Source organism: Tetranychus urticae, chromosome 2, assembly GCF_039701765.1.
Source record: "Tetranychus urticae isolate SD_2017Ah chromosome 2, NJAU_TeUrti_SD_1.0, whole genome shotgun sequence".
Lineage (NCBI taxonomy): Eukaryota > Metazoa > Arthropoda > Arachnida > Trombidiformes > Tetranychidae > Tetranychus > Tetranychus urticae.
In genome coordinates, this window is record NC_142959.1 from 2,939,133 (window position 1) to 2,956,315 (window position 17,183).

At 33.1% G+C, this 17,183-nt stretch overlaps 2 protein-coding genes and 2 long non-coding RNA genes across 5 annotated transcripts; 2 read left to right on the top strand and 2 right to left on the bottom strand.

Annotated features, from left to right (window-relative positions):
- Positions 1-21: 21 nt before the first annotated feature.
- LOC107363684 (E3 ubiquitin-protein ligase rfwd3.S) lies at positions 22-2,270 on the top strand. Its single transcript, XM_015930950.3, has 3 exons — positions 22-167; positions 238-1,514; positions 1,583-2,270. Exons 1-3 carry the CDS (start codon positions 155-157, stop codon positions 1,913-1,915), a joined length of 1,623 nt encoding a protein of 540 aa, XP_015786436.2. The 5' UTR covers positions 22-154; the 3' UTR covers positions 1,916-2,270.
- A 452-nt stretch (positions 2,271-2,722) lies between these two features.
- On the bottom strand, positions 2,723-3,459 carry LOC107363689 (uncharacterized). The gene is made up of 2 exons (XR_001568963.3): positions 3,267-3,459; positions 2,723-3,139 (listed from the first exon to the last, which is right to left on the bottom strand). It is a non-coding gene; the product is annotated as an uncharacterized LOC107363689 (long non-coding RNA).
- On the top strand, positions 3,448-9,136 carry LOC107363687 (uncharacterized). Of its 2 annotated transcripts, XM_015930954.3 has the most exons (4): positions 3,448-3,709; positions 4,057-4,997; positions 6,327-6,482; positions 6,978-9,136. In XM_015930954.3, the coding sequence occupies exons 2-4, from the start codon at positions 4,080-4,082 to the stop codon at positions 8,856-8,858; spliced, it is 2,955 nt and encodes a 984-aa protein (XP_015786440.2). In that variant the 5' UTR covers positions 3,448-3,709; positions 4,057-4,079; the 3' UTR covers positions 8,859-9,136. The 2 variants fall into 2 exon arrangements, with proteins under 2 accessions (XP_015786440.2, XP_015786439.2); XM_015930953.3 differs by lacking the exon at positions 3,448-3,709 and having other exon boundaries at positions 3,758-4,997.
- A 352-nt stretch (positions 9,137-9,488) lies between these two features.
- On the bottom strand, positions 9,489-13,322 carry LOC107363688 (uncharacterized). The gene is made up of 2 exons (XR_003082562.2): positions 10,342-13,322; positions 9,489-10,271 (listed from the first exon to the last, which is right to left on the bottom strand). It is a non-coding gene; the product is annotated as an uncharacterized LOC107363688 (long non-coding RNA).
- Between the last annotated feature and the right edge of the window lie 3,861 nt (positions 13,323-17,183).

The following is a 17,183-nucleotide window of genomic DNA, read 5'->3' on the forward strand; positions in this document are numbered from 1 at the left end:
TATTTCATTATTTTCCCACCTAACTCGTCGTAAACAATGTACAGTTTTAAATCAACAGCTCAGAATTTTATCCTTTAAATTGTTTACCTCTGGTAGTTGATTATCCTGTTGAACATCTTTTTACTCTTTGTTTACAGTCTTTTTTGGGACCCTGATGGAAGTAGAAGGTAAGTAAAGGTTAAATGTTTTTCATGGTTATTAATTTTTTCATTTCATTTCAATTTTCATCATTCACAGAATGTTCATCGTCCAAAGAAACTCAGACAAGCGCGGGTCCATTCGAAAGGTATTTGTCCACCATTTTTGATAACCAAAGTGAAAACTATTCTGGTTTAACCTTGTGTTCGATTTGCTCGGAGCCCTGGGTTCAGGATACGGATCATCGAATAGTCAGTTTAAAATGTGGTCATCTTTTCGGTGAGAGCTGCATCAACAAATGGTTTGGCAGCACAAAACAAGGCGGTCAAAAGTGTCCTGAGTGTCAAGCGCCAGTCCGCCGACCAGATATTAGGACACTATTTGCAAAGACAGTGGTTGCCGTTGACAAAAGTGAGGAATTAAAGTTGGAGAATATAGCGCGTAAAGAAGCTACTTTGTTGGCCATGGCCGAGATAGAGAAAAACAGTATCACCACAAACATCAAATTATTCCAAACGCAGCTCCAGGGCCTGAAAATTCAACGTCAAGAACTTCTGCTTAAACTTGAAAGATTAAAAGCACGGAGTGGAGTGAAACCTGTTGCGGGATTCGAAACCTCTGACCAACCGATGAGTGAGGCCTCAGAAGTGGAATCAAAGGGCTCAGTCTATTCACCTGTAATTGAAGCATCGGATCTCACTCCAGGTAATTTTGTAAAAGTGCACGATTTCGAATTGTTTTCACATGGCGACTGTCGACTCTTGGTATCCTCAAACACGTACAATATTTTAGCCTGCAGTCAAAAAAGTAACATTGATTTATTTGATGGTTATGGCATACGGACCGTCGGCTACAGCGATTTTAGACCCAAAATGTTCATCCCTCTGCACAAAGCACAAATCAAAGACATTGTATTCCACCCAAGTGAGCCTATTTTACTAACCGCATCAATAGACAAAACAGTGAAACAAACGCACACTCATCAAGGCTCAGTGATAACCACCTGTTCCGTCGAAGATGCGGCCTGGAGCTGTTGTTGGAATGAATCGAAACCGACAAACTTCTTCGTTGGTTTGAAAAATGGGCGAGTCTTAGAATTTGATGTGAGAGCACTTCATCATCCATTCAATGAACTAAAGACTTCTGAAAAGTTGCCGGTGGCTTCACTTTCATATGTCAAAAATAACGTCATGACAGGTGTTATCTGCACCAGATTACGTGGAAGCGAATTTTATGCCCACAAAACTGCAAATTTAAGTGAGAGGTATCCTATGCCTATCATGGGCAATTTCACTTCTGCATATTATGATAATCCATCATCTAATTTTTTAATTAGTAGTCGCCCGTTTAAGAGATCTGCAAATATTTCGCACTCTGTAAGTCGACAAACTTTTTTGTCTCAATGATGTTTGAAATTAATATTTTTTTTATTTGCATTCCTTAGGTTTACAATTTGCGGTTTGCATTCAGTGAATCGGAAGACAGCTACCTGTTTCAATGTTATCCCGTAGCTGAATATTTGGGAGGAATCAGAGCTGATCATGTTTTGAGAAGCAAAATTTATGCTCATCCAAACGGAAATGGCCACATTGTTTGCGTCGGCGATCAAGATGCAAACGGATTTATTGTTTTCGACTCAAATCTGATTACACCATTGTTAAAAATGAAAATTGGCAGTCCAGTTTTTGACACATCTCTGATAAAACCACCTAACACCGATCCTCATCTGTTTTGTCTTACAGATAATAAATTAATAGTGCACAAATGGTCTGCGTGATAATTATTTGATGTCATGAAAATCAATCATCATTCTCTTGACTCTTGTCATCCAATTTTATCGCAATTTATCTCTCAATACCTGTTCTTTCTCTGAAAAATTATTCAACTATCATGGAATCACAATTTTCAAAATGCAATCGAAATGCCCTTAAACCTGCCTAATCATCATCGTTGGACATCAATAAACTGAACTACTCGTAATTTTGTGTACAGTATAATTAATTTTGTTATAATTGACTGATTTTTCCTTGTGTTTATTGCATTCATAACTTGTGTAAATATTGATGTATTTATTAATCTTTTGTACCTTGAAAACAGAATGCTCAATACAGTTACCTTAACTCAATCCTGAATTTCCCTTTCATGCTTTCAATTATTGTAACTAATTATTAATCATCAATAGTTTTATATTGATTAATCAATGGTTCACTTTAACGACTTCCTAAATCAACCAAAATATCATTATTCAACATTGTACAAGATTTGAAACCAATGAAACTCTTTAGATTTGTGTTTATAAATTTCAATTGATTACACCGGAAAATAACAAAATATTTCTCTCATCATAATTTTTGTCTATAATAATTAGATGCTATTAATTAAACAAAATAAGGTAATCAGTTATCAAATAATGATCAATCAAAAATCAAATTAAAGCTACGTTAAACAAAGCAAAACAGCAAAAAGATAGCAATTTTACAACTTCAAACAATTAGAACACGTAAACACAGCCAGATGATAGCAATTAACTCATCCTCTGAAGGCCAACTAAATGAATTTACATGATAACAAGTAAATAAGAAAGTTCTAAATACAACATTATATTTTTAATGTAAAAACAAATTTCACTTAAAGATGTTGTGTTAGTAAAGCAATGACAACTTACAGGGAAATGTTAGTCATTCAGTTTAAATGGTTGACTATCAGTAATAAGTTGATTAGATGGTTTAATAAAATAGGGTAAGGTAAAATTGTTCATCACAGGTAAAGGTAACAGATTAATGAGCCAATTTCTGAGCATAAAATTGCACTTCCTTGTAATCTAGTTCCAGATGCTATTGTAAAGACGTGAGAAAGTAAAGCAACAGGCAATCTTCCCTCAAGTTTTTTGCTCATTCATTGGATAATGAGTTACTTTAACATCAAATTCTGGCACTTGACTGTTTCCCGAGCCAACAAATAACATGATATTTTCATTTGAGTGGAATGTAATATCTTTAATCTGTATGAAGAGAGGAGGATGATGAAAAGGAGAGAGAATGAGAGAGAAAAATTGGCAATTTGAAAGTTTACATTGAAAAATGAAAATGACCAACGGTTTAACAGTTATACCTTTTAACACTACTTACAGTAAAGATGATGTCCATAACTTGTGAATGGCTAAAGTCGAAAAGCATCCTTTGACATTGATCCATACATTTGAAAAAATCACCATGATTATCTCCATGAAACCCAAATAAGGCCACAATTAAAGATCCGGGGCGTAACTTGAATTTTTTTCCTCCATCCTTCTGTTTTTCATCCCTCTCGTACATCTACAGAATCATCTTCATTTCTTCCTTCTTCCTCACCATCATCATTATCATCAACAAAAACATCATCTTTCACTTCTCACTCTTTCCACAGACTTTAGCCACAGACTTGATGGTTGCCAGAAATATTTTTAGTCCTCTTCATACTCGATGAGCATACATTCAAACGTTACTTTAATAAAATGCATTGCTCAAGTTTTGTATGTTACAGTAGTTTCTGCATTATTTTTTAGTGCCATCTATTGATCATTAGTTATAAGGTGAGCCTTCGTTATAATTTTTGTTATCTTTCACTTCGTTACAATTTTCCAACTTTCATTTAGTATATTAATTATTATTATTTTTGATTGTTTTTCATCTTGATCAGTGTTTTCATTAAAGTTAACAGTTATCTTTAACATGGGACAAAAATTTCCTCTTCACCTTTAATGATCAGCTTGTTTGTGAAAACAAATTTATTCCTATAATTTTGCCCTCTATTTTTTTTCTCATCTCTCTCTCACTCTCTCTTTCCTCTTTACTTTTGTTTACAACTATTGTATAGTTATTTATGCTGTTTTCTCTATGCTTTCTTTTACCCTTATTCCATCCAACATATCATATCCAGATTTTTATGAACAGTTTCATTCAATGGATCGAGCTCAAAAGAAAGAGTTTCTTAAACATAAGATGGAACGACGGCCTGATCGTCAAATCTTAATCCAGCAACATATATTGGAGGATACGGTTAACACAGTGAGCCCAACCATCCATATTAAACAAAGGCAGTTGAAGAAGGCTCGATTAACGGATGATTTAAACGATAGGCTATCCCATAGACCTGGTCCCTTGGAACTTGTTAAAGGAAACATTTTACTTGCTGATAGTGAATTTGTTCAAGCAGTGAAAGAGGGGCAAATACAGTTTAAAGCTACTTCTGAAGGAAAGCCAATTAAACACCCACCTCCAAGGTTTATTATCAAGGAAGAAAGTAGCTCGGATGATGCAGCTTCGCCATCACGACCAAGTGACAAGCCGATTGATTTTAGTAATGATACGGATTTAGGTTCATCCTCATTCATTCCTACAACGACAACAGTAACAACGACCAATTTTGAAATAGCAACTTCTAGTTCTAATCCAACGGCTAATATAAATATTACCGATAATACCAAAGGCGTCAATAATTGTACTAACAATAATATCTTAAGTTTAACTCAAGGTATTAACTTAATTCAACCCTCAACCAATCCAGATAGCACTCAAACTCTTACTCTTGGTACTTTTAATTGCATTCCAATTGCCTCGACAGCCACGCCAACATTATCAACAGTCTTTCCGACTTTCACTTCTATTGCAACCAACAATGTTTTATCTAACAATCAATGTCAACAACATTCAATGGGAAATACTGCCATTGCTATTAATCCACCAACTTCAACCACCTTTTCCAATTTCACCTCATCACCAACAATTAAAGAAAGTGGACCGATTTTGACCAAAAATCGTAAAAAATCTAAATCAAAGTCTCAACCTAAGACTAAAACAATCAAATTCCATGAGTATAAGGTATGTGGAACCCCTTTTTCCTCTCAATAATAAGCAAATTAATTTAAAGCGTGAGCAAACACCGTAGGTGTCAATGGTTAAAAAAAGTTAATGTGACTCCACTTGTGATTAGCTTTACGTTATCCATGAAACATTGGACGAGAAAAATTGTTCTCAAGCCAACTAAAAATATCATGATTACTCAGAAGAAAAACAAGTTGAGCTTAAATTCTTCAGATGAATGTGAGTTTCAGAAAAAATCTCAATTTCTCACACTCCATTTAATAAATGGTCAAACTTTTTTTAAATATATCGGTGAATGAAATTAACTAAGGAGAAAAATATTGTTTCTAAATCTTGTTTAATTGAAATATTTATCCAAAAAGATGCCTCGTAGATATGATAAATAAAATTCTAGCTTTGCTCTTCATTTTCATCTAATTTCAAATTCATTATAGTTAGTATCAATTATTTTCAACTAATTCAACCCCGATGAAAACAGATACTTTTACGATAATCAATCTTATTGTTTAAACTGATATCAAGCAATTGGATAAATTGAAATTAAACTTTGTAAACACAATTGTTTTTTGGTTAATCATTGCAGTTTCGAAATGCTGATTTTTACATTTGATTGTTGCATTTTAACCTTTGATTTAATCTTTCTTTCATTTCATTTTGTTAGCGAAATCAATCCCAGTTTTTATCAATTTAATTTATATATTTTCACCATAATTTATCAAATTGAAACCAAAATGTTTGTTCTATTTTTGTTTAGATAAAAACAAAACTCAGAAACCTTCTAGATGATGAGATTGCGTTGATTCTCATTTAGCCAATGCAGAACCTAATTTTCACCAATTTATCCTCTCAATCTAAATTACATTTTCTTTAATCGATTCGATCAATTTTCAAGGCAATAATTAGAAAAATTACGGCTAATCACTGGTTAATTAATCTATTGAATCAACATTTTGTCCAAAATATCTGTTTAAGTAGTTAGGTGTTAACCTCATTTTTGCATAATCTTCCGTAATAACTAACAAGATTCACATAATCAATTTTTAATATCTCCACGTATCCGGATTATTATCATGTTAAATATAAATTTTAATCTAGGTACAGTTGTGATAAATTACTGAAAATAATATCACATGTTTTGAATAATCACTATCACTGTTAGCTGTTAGCTAATGCTACATAGGATTGAACTCAGGATTAATTGGAATGCTCTCAACTTGTTTACTCTATTATTGCTATTTGTCATTGTTTATTTACATCTTATTGACTGACAATTATTTTTTCTCTTTTTTCTTCTTTCCTCCTCATTTTCATCTCCATCTATTTTAGGGTCCACCAAGCGCTCAAAAGAACCAATCATCTTCAAATAGTAACACTGAAACGTCCTATGAACTGTTACTCAAGCAACAACAATTATTTCTCCAATTGCAACTGGAATGGCAAAATAAACAACATTACACACAAATTATTTTACCCTCATCTCAGGTAAATTTTCCAATCAGCTATCAACGATAAATAGGAGTTATTTTAGTTTGTTAGTCAAAGGCTGAAAATACCACAGAAAATATTAGTTTTTTATTGCACTTTTTTTCTTCAACTAATATTGAACTCGAAAATTAGCAATTCAAGATTACTCCGAACTATGGTTGACCTAGAATTGATCTAAATAATCTTCCATTGGACTTTAAACTTGCGAGTTCAATCTCTCCATCTTACTGCTCTCTTTCCCTTTCTTGATCTCTTCACATCAATTGATCTATTTTTGTTTTTTGTTCTTGTTTCAACTTCGTCGACTATAACTCAATAGAAACACTCAGTTGGAACAGTTTCCATAAAATAATGTACATTATATGATTATTTTTACTCACTGATAGTGAAGAGACTTGAGACTATTTCCGCCTTTTAAATAATATCCTTCGTTGACTTGCAACTCAATATCGTTTTCAAATTCTAATTTTTCTTTTTTTCTCTCTATTACAGAAAGCTAACATGGACCAAAGCTCTACTGCTACAAACTACACTATTGATAGTAATGGTGGTGGCAATTCAAATAGTACTACCAATAATGATTTAATGTCTTCCAATATGCCGTCCAAAAGTGCTAATTCTAATAACATTACTTCAAACTCTTCGAATGCAAATGTTATTAACAATTTGAACACTGGTAATATTATTGTAAACAATAGCAGTAATACCTTTGTTTCTGGTAATGTTGCGACCAACCAGACTAATTCAATTACGCCAATGATGATTACTACCTCAGCTCATCCGATATCAAATGTTGAACTCAACAATAATCAAAATCTTATCTCAGCTCAATCTGTTAATTCACCTTCAGTTAATAGTTTAAACATTGGGTCCAATAATGTTAACAATAGTGTTAATAATTTAGGTGGAATTGCAAAAATTATAATGAAATTGGAAGATATGAAGGTCAGTGATTTGAAAAGTGAGCTCAAAAAACGTAATCTTCCTGTTTCTGGATCTAAACCCCAATTAATTGAACGACTTAAACCTTACGTTGAATCTACAATCCCTAATGGAAGTTCATCAAATGATAACAGTTGTATCGATGATCCGATGTCACTTTCTACCAACAACAATAATAATAATAATAGCAATAATAACGACAATAACGATAACTATATTAACAATAATAATAATGTTAATAATGCAATAATAATTGGTGGTTCAGATAAGACCAAGATAAATATGAAAAATTCCCAACTATCAGTACCAATAAAATCAGAACCAGTTGTATACTTTAGTATATCTGAAGGGAGTTTGAATGATCATCAAATGAAGAGAATGCTTGATTTTCGAAAGAATTCAGTACATCACCATCACCAGCAGCAACAACAATTGATTCCCCAATCACAGCTTTCTCAACAACAACCAAATAGTCAAACTTCATTTCAACTGCAATTTCAGAACCAGTCTGTTTTTTCAAGTCCATCTGTCACCATACCATTGTCTGCCTTGGCTAATTCACAATTACAGATTGTAACAACTTCGCCAGCTCCTTTAAGTGAGCCATCGAGTGATTCAAAGTTGTTCCAGAAGCAATTTTTGTCAACTAATCAAGCAAAAGTGAATAACTCGTTACCTAATCAATCAGCCAATCTAGCTGCCATATCACCAAGTAATGCTTCGGCTTCTGTTAAAGCTAGTCTAGCTGTGTTTTTACAGCAACAAAAAACTCATCAACAGCACCTTCAATTTCAACAGCAGCAACAACAACAACAGCAACAACAGCAACAACAGCAACAGCAACAACAGCAACAGCAACAGCAACAACAACAGCAACAGCAACAACAACAACAACAGCAACAGCAACAGCAGCAACAACAGCAGCAACAACAACAACATCTATTTCAACCTCAACACCAAAATCACCGTCTCCAACAACAGCAACAGCAACAGCAACAGCAACAGCCACAATCGCAGTTGCAGCCACAGTCCCAGTCGCAACAGCAACAGCAGCAGACGCAGCCACAACCCCAGTCGCAACAACAGCAACAGCAAGATATAAATGGAACTATTGATTCATTGTTTAATGACCTGTTAGATTTTCAAAGTTCACCCATGAATGTTGATTATGCCTCTTGGTTGGCTGAAATGATGACTGATAATTGTCCATTCAAGTCATCGGTTAACTCTTCATCCTCTCATTCAACAAACGTCCTCAACAAACAGTCATCGTCCATGGATCATGATCCTGTACTAGCAAACAATTTTGCTGAAACTTGTCATTATGGTGACCCACTGATTGATTTATATTTTGGTAATGAGAATGAATGCCGTGAAACAAATGATCTTACAAGTCTAGGAATGTGGGATAAAATTGATTTTACTGCTTGATGATTTAATTTGTTTAATTATCGCCTTGATGACCGGAAAAACAACACAATTTAATTTCAATATGTACATGATGAAACGCAGGTGTGAATGCATAACAAATGATATAAAAGGGAAATAGTTAAGAGATTAATCTCTTTTACTTTGCTTTCCAAGAGTAATGCTTTTTTTTATTAAACTGTTGCAACTTTTTTGATGCATCAAATATTTGGCAATTGATTACCTTTGTTTTGTTTAATTTAATGTATAGAATATAATAAATTTATTAATTATGAAAATAATATCAATATGAAATTAATTGTTGAGTTTGTAAGGTTTTACGAAAAAGTTGTGTCAGCTTATGATTTCTCACGATGAGCTGAAGTTTGTTTAGCAGAACCGTTGATTATCCTTTTGTTAATGTTTCATGCCTAAGACCAGTCAATGTTGAATATTTCTCCTGTGTTAGGGATCGACTCATTCATCGAATTTTTTCCTTTTTAAACTTATTAACTTTTAATCTTAAGGATGAAGACCAAAAGAATAGGTAAGGCGCTAATGTTTGGATATTTCTGGATAGCTGCATATTTCTTTTGGAAATGATCTAATTTATATCGTGAATTATTTAAAAAAACAGAAAAAACTATTTCCCTAAAAAATGGTGAGTATCATTTGACAATCCTAGATTTGAAAAATCTTTTTTGTTGCATTTGTCAGTCAATATAACAATTCAATAATCAAACAGTAAATTTCAATGGTGTATATCGTTGATAAATGCTGTGCATATCTTTATTTAAAATCTATTGATTTTATTTTCTTCATTTTCTATCTTTTCCTAGGTGATCGTATTAATGGTAGCAGAGAAACCATCTTTGGCTGAATCATTGGCAAAAATTTTATCTAATGGTCGTTATAAGACACGTAAAGGTGGTAATGGAGCTTGCTCGATTCACGAATATCATGGACCATTTCTTGGCTATAATGATGCATTCTTTAAATTTACTTCTGTTTGTGGTCATGTTATGTCAGTCGATTTTCCCGGTAAATACAATAATTGGGATAAAGTAGAGCCAGTTGAGTTGTTTGATGCACCCATCATTAAGAAAGAAGCTAATTCACAGCTGCATATGCCAAAGTTTCTTCAAAGCGAGGTTTGTTCAGTTTGATACATGATTGACAAGGAAGAGAGTTCAGGTCTAGCTATTGAACCTCATCATGTTTTGTGCTGCCAAACCATTTGTTGATGCAGCTCTCCACCGAAAAGATGACCACATTTTAAACTGACTATTCGATGATCCGTATCCTGAACCCAGGGCTCCAAGCAAATCGAACACAAGGTTAAACCAGAATAGTTTTGACTTTGGTTGTCAAAAATGGTGGAAAAATAACTTTCGAATGGACCCGCGCTTGTCTGAGTTTCTTTAGACGATGAACATTCTGTGAATGATGAAAATTGAAATGGAATGAAAAAATTAATAACCATGAAAAACATTTAACCTTTACTTACCTTCTACTTCCATCAGGGTCCCAAAAAAAGACTGTAAACAAAGAGTAAAAAGATGTTCAACAGGATAATCAACTACCAGAGGTAAACAATTTAAAGGATAAAATTCTGAGCTGTTGATTTAAAACTGTACATTGTTTACGACGAGTTAGGTGGGAAAATAATGAAATAAGACTTGGTTACTATAGCCGGCTGTTTTTTTCTTTATTAGGGAGGGAAATTTAAAATGGGTAAAGGTAAGATAAATAATTTGAATCAAATCTAATTGATTAAGAAAAATATTTATCTCTCATTGATATCAAGAATTGAATTTAACATGAGCTACACTCTGCTAATCGATTGAGATCATTTGTCCTGGATTTATTAATGATATTCACATTTTTCATCTTTAAAAGACCGCCATTTCTCTAACTCTCAAACTATCAGATTTTCTGTAAACATTTGCGTGATTATTAATTTATTGAAAAGATGTATAATTGTTTTGCCGATCTCCAAATAAAAGAATAGTACTAGAGTACTTCGGAGAAATTCAGAAAGTTTAAAATTTCCATGTGATACACATAAGCTTCTATTCGGCGGTTATTTCGAAAAAAGTCTCTCGGTTATAGATTGTAACCTTGTACTGGGTGTCTAATAATAGGTGAAAATTTTGAAAACTATGATATAATTTCTTTTCAATTACTGATTTATTCTGAATTGAATTTGCGTGATAATCAGGTCAAGATTTGGTAGCAAAGCAGATTGACCAAATGGAAGATAAACGGTAGATAAAGATTTTTTTTGAAATGATACTCAATCCAGTTTTCTGCAATTTTCAATCTGTTTGGTTATTTTTTCAAAGCTGAAACTATAATACATTATTCAGCATACTCAATTAAATTTATTACGCTAAGATTTAGCTGGCTTAGACGGCATCTTCATTATTTTCAAAAAAAACACTTATTAATCATTTACTTATTCAAAATTTTGTGGACGAACTGGTTATTTGAGTTGAAATAACAGTCAAAGTCGCAACAACAGCTTCAACAAGATATCAATGGAACTATTGATTCATTGTTTAATGACCTTTTAGATTTTCAAAGTTCACCCATGAATGTTGATTATGCCTCTTGGTTGGCTGAAATGATGACTGATAATTGTCCATTCAAGTCATCGTCATCACCCACTGATTGATATACAGTGGTTTCGATTGCGCTGAACCAGTTTTCTGCATTTTGTATTGTGCATTATCTTTATTGTCTCTGTAACTTTCGTTACAGTTTCATGCCCGTTAAAGGTGAATAAGGTAGTGGAAATAACTGTTAAAGTTAAAAATTTAGACATGATTTCAAAATTAATTTGCGACAGAATGGATAGACTTACACTTGTTAGAGTTACCATTTTTTTAGATATCAAACTGGCAACTTAACTCAACCTACTCATGACATTTGAAGTCAATCGATCAAGTATTTTAATCAGACTTTTATTAATTGAACTCGCAAAATATAAAATATTTTGGAAATTTTTATAGCGGGCAGTTTGCCATTATAAATCATTTATTTGACCAAACTGTAAATCAAATTCTGTCTAGACCAACAGCACAAATCATCCTAAATCGTTTGTAAACACAAGGAACTTTTAATATAATTTAGTCAAAGGACTCGGTAAAAAGTCCACAAATTCAAAAGTGGCAAATAATAGCGGATTATTGAAAACAGCCTCAAAAAAGACGATAGTTATCCGAAATTAACTCTAAACTTGATCAAGATCGCCAGCATAGACTAAATTATGCAAAAAAACAATAATTTGAAAGGAGTATTTATAAAAACTCTGACTTTTGAGTTATGAGTAGGGACTTTGGGGATTTTTTGGGGCATAAAAGCTGAGTCCAATACTGTTATTAAAAAATTTCTCTGATCGACAGTTTTCGAGAAAATCGAGGTCAAAGTCGTAACTTCGATCTCCTTTTGAACAGTCAAAAAACAATTATTGTAAGTGCGATCATTATCGAAATATTCAGGCTCAAAGTTTTTAGGCCAACGGCCAAAATCAAGAGAACTATTGATAAATTGAAAAAAGTGTTCGATTCATGATATGTACCAGCAATTTTTATCACCAAATAATAAGTTTCATCTCTCTTACTATTACGGTCTTAGATCGCGGTCGATAAATCTTATTCCATAACTGTTCAAAGGGAGATCGAAGTTACGACTTTGACCTCGATTTTCTCGAAAACTGTCGATCAGAGAAATTTTTTAATAACAGTATTGGACTCAGCTTTTATGCCCCTAAAAATCCCCAAAGTCCCTACTCTTAACTCAAAAGTCAGAGTTTTTATAAATACTCCTTTACGAAAAAGATTCAATCACTTCTGAACCATAAAAACGCCAAAAAAGGCAAAAGTTAGAAAATTAAACAAGGAGTTAGCGAAAAATTACATTGAAAATGAAGTTAAATTTAAAAAATTGAAAGTTTGACAGATTATTTTCTTCGATTTTTTATGAGCTAGAATGTGAATAGGAAAAGGAGCTACTTGTGGTGTATTATGAGTATTCAATTAACAAAAATTCACAAAAATAAATTCTTTAAGTAATCTGGTTGCTGAATAATCAGCAAAACAATTTATGTCTAAATTGCTATTTCCACTAACTTATTTCTGAATCGCTCAAAAACGGATGAATATCTATCCGCTTTTGGTTTGCGTCAGCGCAGAAATCCTCAAAGAAGAACAAAAATGACCTTTTTGTACTGTTCGATAATTTTGAATTCAAAAAAAGATTCCGAATGAATAAAGAGACCTTTCACGTGCTTCTTGATCTCATCAAAGATATCACCACGAGAAAGAAAATTATCAAAACTTTAGGATGGACTGTTTAAAAATAAGGAAAGGTTCCCGCATCGAAATGTGTCACTTTTTCGACTTTGACAAGTTTTCATAACCTGTGTGGATAAATCATGGGACTTTTTGGTTTATTTCTTGTATCTCGTAATATAATGATTTAATTTTTCTGAAAATTCAACATATTAAGTTTGGATAGTGTAGCTTTGATATCTGAGAAATGCACAAAGAAAAGAAAACTCTTCCCAGGACTTTTGGAAACATCTCCATGTTACTTTGCGTTACCGCATTTGCTTGCGAAGAAGCAATTTCCCAATAAAGTATCGACGAATGGCTTAATTGTTGTTTAACTGTCCCTGCTTGCCCTTATCAGTTCTCCGTCCAGGTCATTTTAACATTAATCTGTCTGGACAGCGGAAATGATAAGGAGATGAAGGAACACATAATCCGTCAATGGATTATAATTAAGTCAGTTAACAATATACGATGAAAGGCCCTGAATTAGAGCAAAGCAATGAATTCCTTGGGAAGAAGAAGAAAAGAAAATGATAATTGAATAAAATTTAAAATGAGTATTTCAATGGCAAGATTGCATGACAAAGGAAAGACATTTATGGATTGTTAGGTGCAAATTGAATGAAAGGAGGAGGAAGAAGAACAAGAAAGTTTAACAATTTCAATGGACAGACAAACGCAAACATTGAGGTTAAATTGATTGTAACAAATGACAAAATGATTAAATAAATTGTGATCAAATGGAAAGCAAAGTCTAATTGTAAAGGATGTTTAGTAGGAAAAGGAAAAAAAATTGTCTTACTTTGACTGGATTAACAAAAAGATGGATAAAATGACGGTTTTTGGTGACATTTTGATGAAACAATTTTGCTTTTAAACTTCGAGTTTGGAGTGTTTTTTTGGCATTTGATTTGTTTTGTTACGGGTCAAATTGGCCTTGAAAATGTTAAGGGTTAATTGTGATTGGTTAAGGTAAGTAGAGTCAATGAATGTGTTGAAGGAGAAAAAAAAAGAAACAAATTGAATCGAAGGAAAAGAAGAAATAAAGAGGCGAGAAAGGAAAATGGCGGAAGGATGAAGATGAAGATAAGGATGAGGAGAATATTGATGATAATGTAGAAGCACAGAGAGACAGGGATTGCGTTTGGAGAAAGGGAAATGGAAAGGAGAAGAGGAATGAAAGAGGATGGTAAAGAGCAAGTGGATGAGAGCAAGATTTTTATAGGAGCAAAGTGATGAGGATGATGAAGATGATGAAGATGGAGAGAGGATGGGAAAAGAGGAGGAAAACAAAGTGAATATATAAATGTATATATGAAGAGGCAAGAAGCATACTCACAATGGTGATGTTGATGTTGACTGAGAAGAAAAGACAAATGGAAGATGGCGATGATTAACATTATTATCATGTTGGTTAATCATGGTGAGTTGAGATGATATCTGGATGAAAATGGTTCAGGTTCAGGGCAACATGATGGTAAAGTTGATTTTTGGTCAAGTTGCAAAAAGAAACGAAAAGTGTTGAGGAAAAAAGAGATTTTTCAGTCTTTTTTCCTCAAAAAAAACTCTTTTCATATTTGAATTTTCTGAGGTTTCGGTTTTTAGGTTTACAATTTCATTTGTAATTTGTGACTTGAGATTGATAAGGTAAAGTTGTAAATGGATAAAATGAAAGGAATGTTTCAAAGGATTTTGTGTGTTGGAGTTTGATTGGAACCCAAATTTGGACAATTTTTCAGTTGCTTTGGGTTGAAAGGTTGAGATTGGTAAATGTTTTTACAGTGAAAGGGAATTGAAAGTTGCAAAAAAAGTTGGAGCTGACTGTTTGAAGCTTACAGTCTGAGAGACTGAAAGTATCTGGAGCATTCCGAACAGAAGCATCAGATGAGAGTCCAAAAGGAGGATCAGAGAGATGAGAATGAGAAGGATGATGGAGAGGATGATAAAGAAGTAGAGTATTAACAGTGTAAATCTAATAGGGAAAGGGAGTGATAAAATAACATTGAGACGACTCTGATGATGCTTCTTTGTTGCACAAAATGCGATCGATGGAAACTTTCATCTTCATCCAACACTTTCTATCCTTTCTCCCTCTTCCTCCCTGTCTCATCATCATCATTATAATCATCATTTTCAACTCTCAATTCACTCTCACCAAAAACCGGCATCAATTCTCATCATCTTTAAGCCTGTATAGAAAGAGGAAGACAGAAAGAAAGAAGAGAAAATACTAACGCTGTTCTTCATACATTTCATCTTTCTCATCTTCATCATCTTCTTCCTCTACTTCTTCTGTATTACTCCTTCATTTAACTTGCATTTTCCCTTGAGCTGGTTTTGTATTCAACAATCTCATTCCCTTTCCTCTTCCTCCTCCTTCACCCACTTCATTCCTCCTCTCATTTTTATCCCTCTCTTCCTCATCCTCATTCTCATCCTCATCATCCCAGAGAGCGTGTTTAACAATGAAAGGGGAATCACAAAGAAACGTAAAAAGTAGCTGATGATGAGGAAGATGAAGAAGAAGAAGAGGATGAAAATGATGAACATTGAGAATGTTCAAGTAACAATTGAAAGTATTAAAAAAAGCATTTAGATTTTAACTGAAAAGTAAAAAGATGAAGATGAAATTTTCTCAGACTCTCTGTTTTTACCTCTCAAAAAATGAATAAAAGACAAAAGAAAGTTACCTTTTTACAAGAGAGGATGAAGATGATGAAAAATGAAGATGAAAAGTGCAAGAAAGAAAAGAATAGAGAATGAAAATTTAATTGCAAGAATGGTAGCAATAAGGTTGAAGATTAATCAAGATTCATGAAAAGGAATCCATTTGAAGAAAATTGTTGCAAATTTTTTCTTCTCTCAGCATCCAAAGACAATGATGAAAATGGTGTTTTCAGTTTCAAGGATTTTGCGGTTTTCCGGATAACAAGCAGTATCTTTAACTGAGAAATAAAATCAATCTGAATAAGCAAACAAATAGAGCATGAGAAAGAATAAGATGAAAAGGATGATGAAAAAAGATGAGGAAGAAGAAGACAAGTTTTTATCGATTTTACTTGGCAGCCATCAGCTCATCATCAGCATCCCTTGCAGTAACCAAAGGTCCTTTAATGCTCTCTAACAGTCTTAAAATTCACTCCAGGCTTTACATGTTCACCTTATCATCTTGATTCATCTTCCCCATCCTCCTCCTCATCCTCATCATCTCTTACAGTATTGGTCACGTTTGAAGCAATTCAATGACAAGAAAGAAAAAAAACTTTCAATATATTATTTCATTTAATATCATCATTTTGTTTCCTCTTCTGATTCCCATCTTCTTGATCAGTTAATTTAATTGATTAAAAACGATTGACAATGAAATGTACAATGAAATAAGTCAACAAGAAGAACAAGTAAAAAACATAAATAAATAAAAATCTTTACCATTATAATACTTATTATCCTCATTATCTTCATTATTATCATTGTTATCATAAAAAAAACTCCAAGATGTTAAAACAAACTCCCAGCAATGTTTTTCAATCTCGCGTTATAATTTTATTACAACTAATTTGCTGCCACTTTTTGCCTTTTCTGGTTAACTTTTTTTATCCATAAAATGACTGCAAATGTTTTATTCATTTAATTGTTTTTATCAATCTCAAATATTGTAATAAAATTATCCTGCACTGAACGTGATAACATTCCCTGGAATCAAAGTTGAAACTTGAAAATGTTAATGACAACAATAAAGGAACCAAATTTTCATCCAACAAAGTTGACCAACATTTATTAAATATTTAAACCTTAATTGCTTCAGATTACTTAACATTTTTTCCCATTCCATCAAGTTTATTCATCCAAAGGCTTGAGCTTTTGTCTGCACCCGAAAAAAAACTCAAAACTCTGGACATTTATAATGCATGATAACAGCAAGAAGTGCTTAGAACAACTTTCATCTCTGAATCATTATCCTTTTTTTTCATCTTCACTTGACTCATGTTGTTGCAGTAAAAACAAACTTCTC

Coding starts and splice junctions, on each gene's coding strand:
- LOC107363687 (XM_015930953.3), top strand. CDS start 4,014: ATGCTTTCTTTTACCCTTATTCCATCCAACATATCATATCCAGATTTT. Junction 4,998..6,326: donor TCAAATTCCATGAGTATAAG/GTATGTGGAACC, acceptor CATCTATTTTAG/GGTCCACCAAGCGCTCAAAA. Junction 6,483..6,977: donor TTATTTTACCCTCATCTCAG/GTAAATTTTCCA, acceptor TCTCTATTACAG/AAAGCTAACATGGACCAAAG.
- LOC107363684 (XM_015930950.3), top strand. Junction 1,515..1,582: donor CTGCAAATATTTCGCACTCT/GTAAGTCGACAA, acceptor TGCATTCCTTAG/GTTTACAATTTGCGGTTTGC.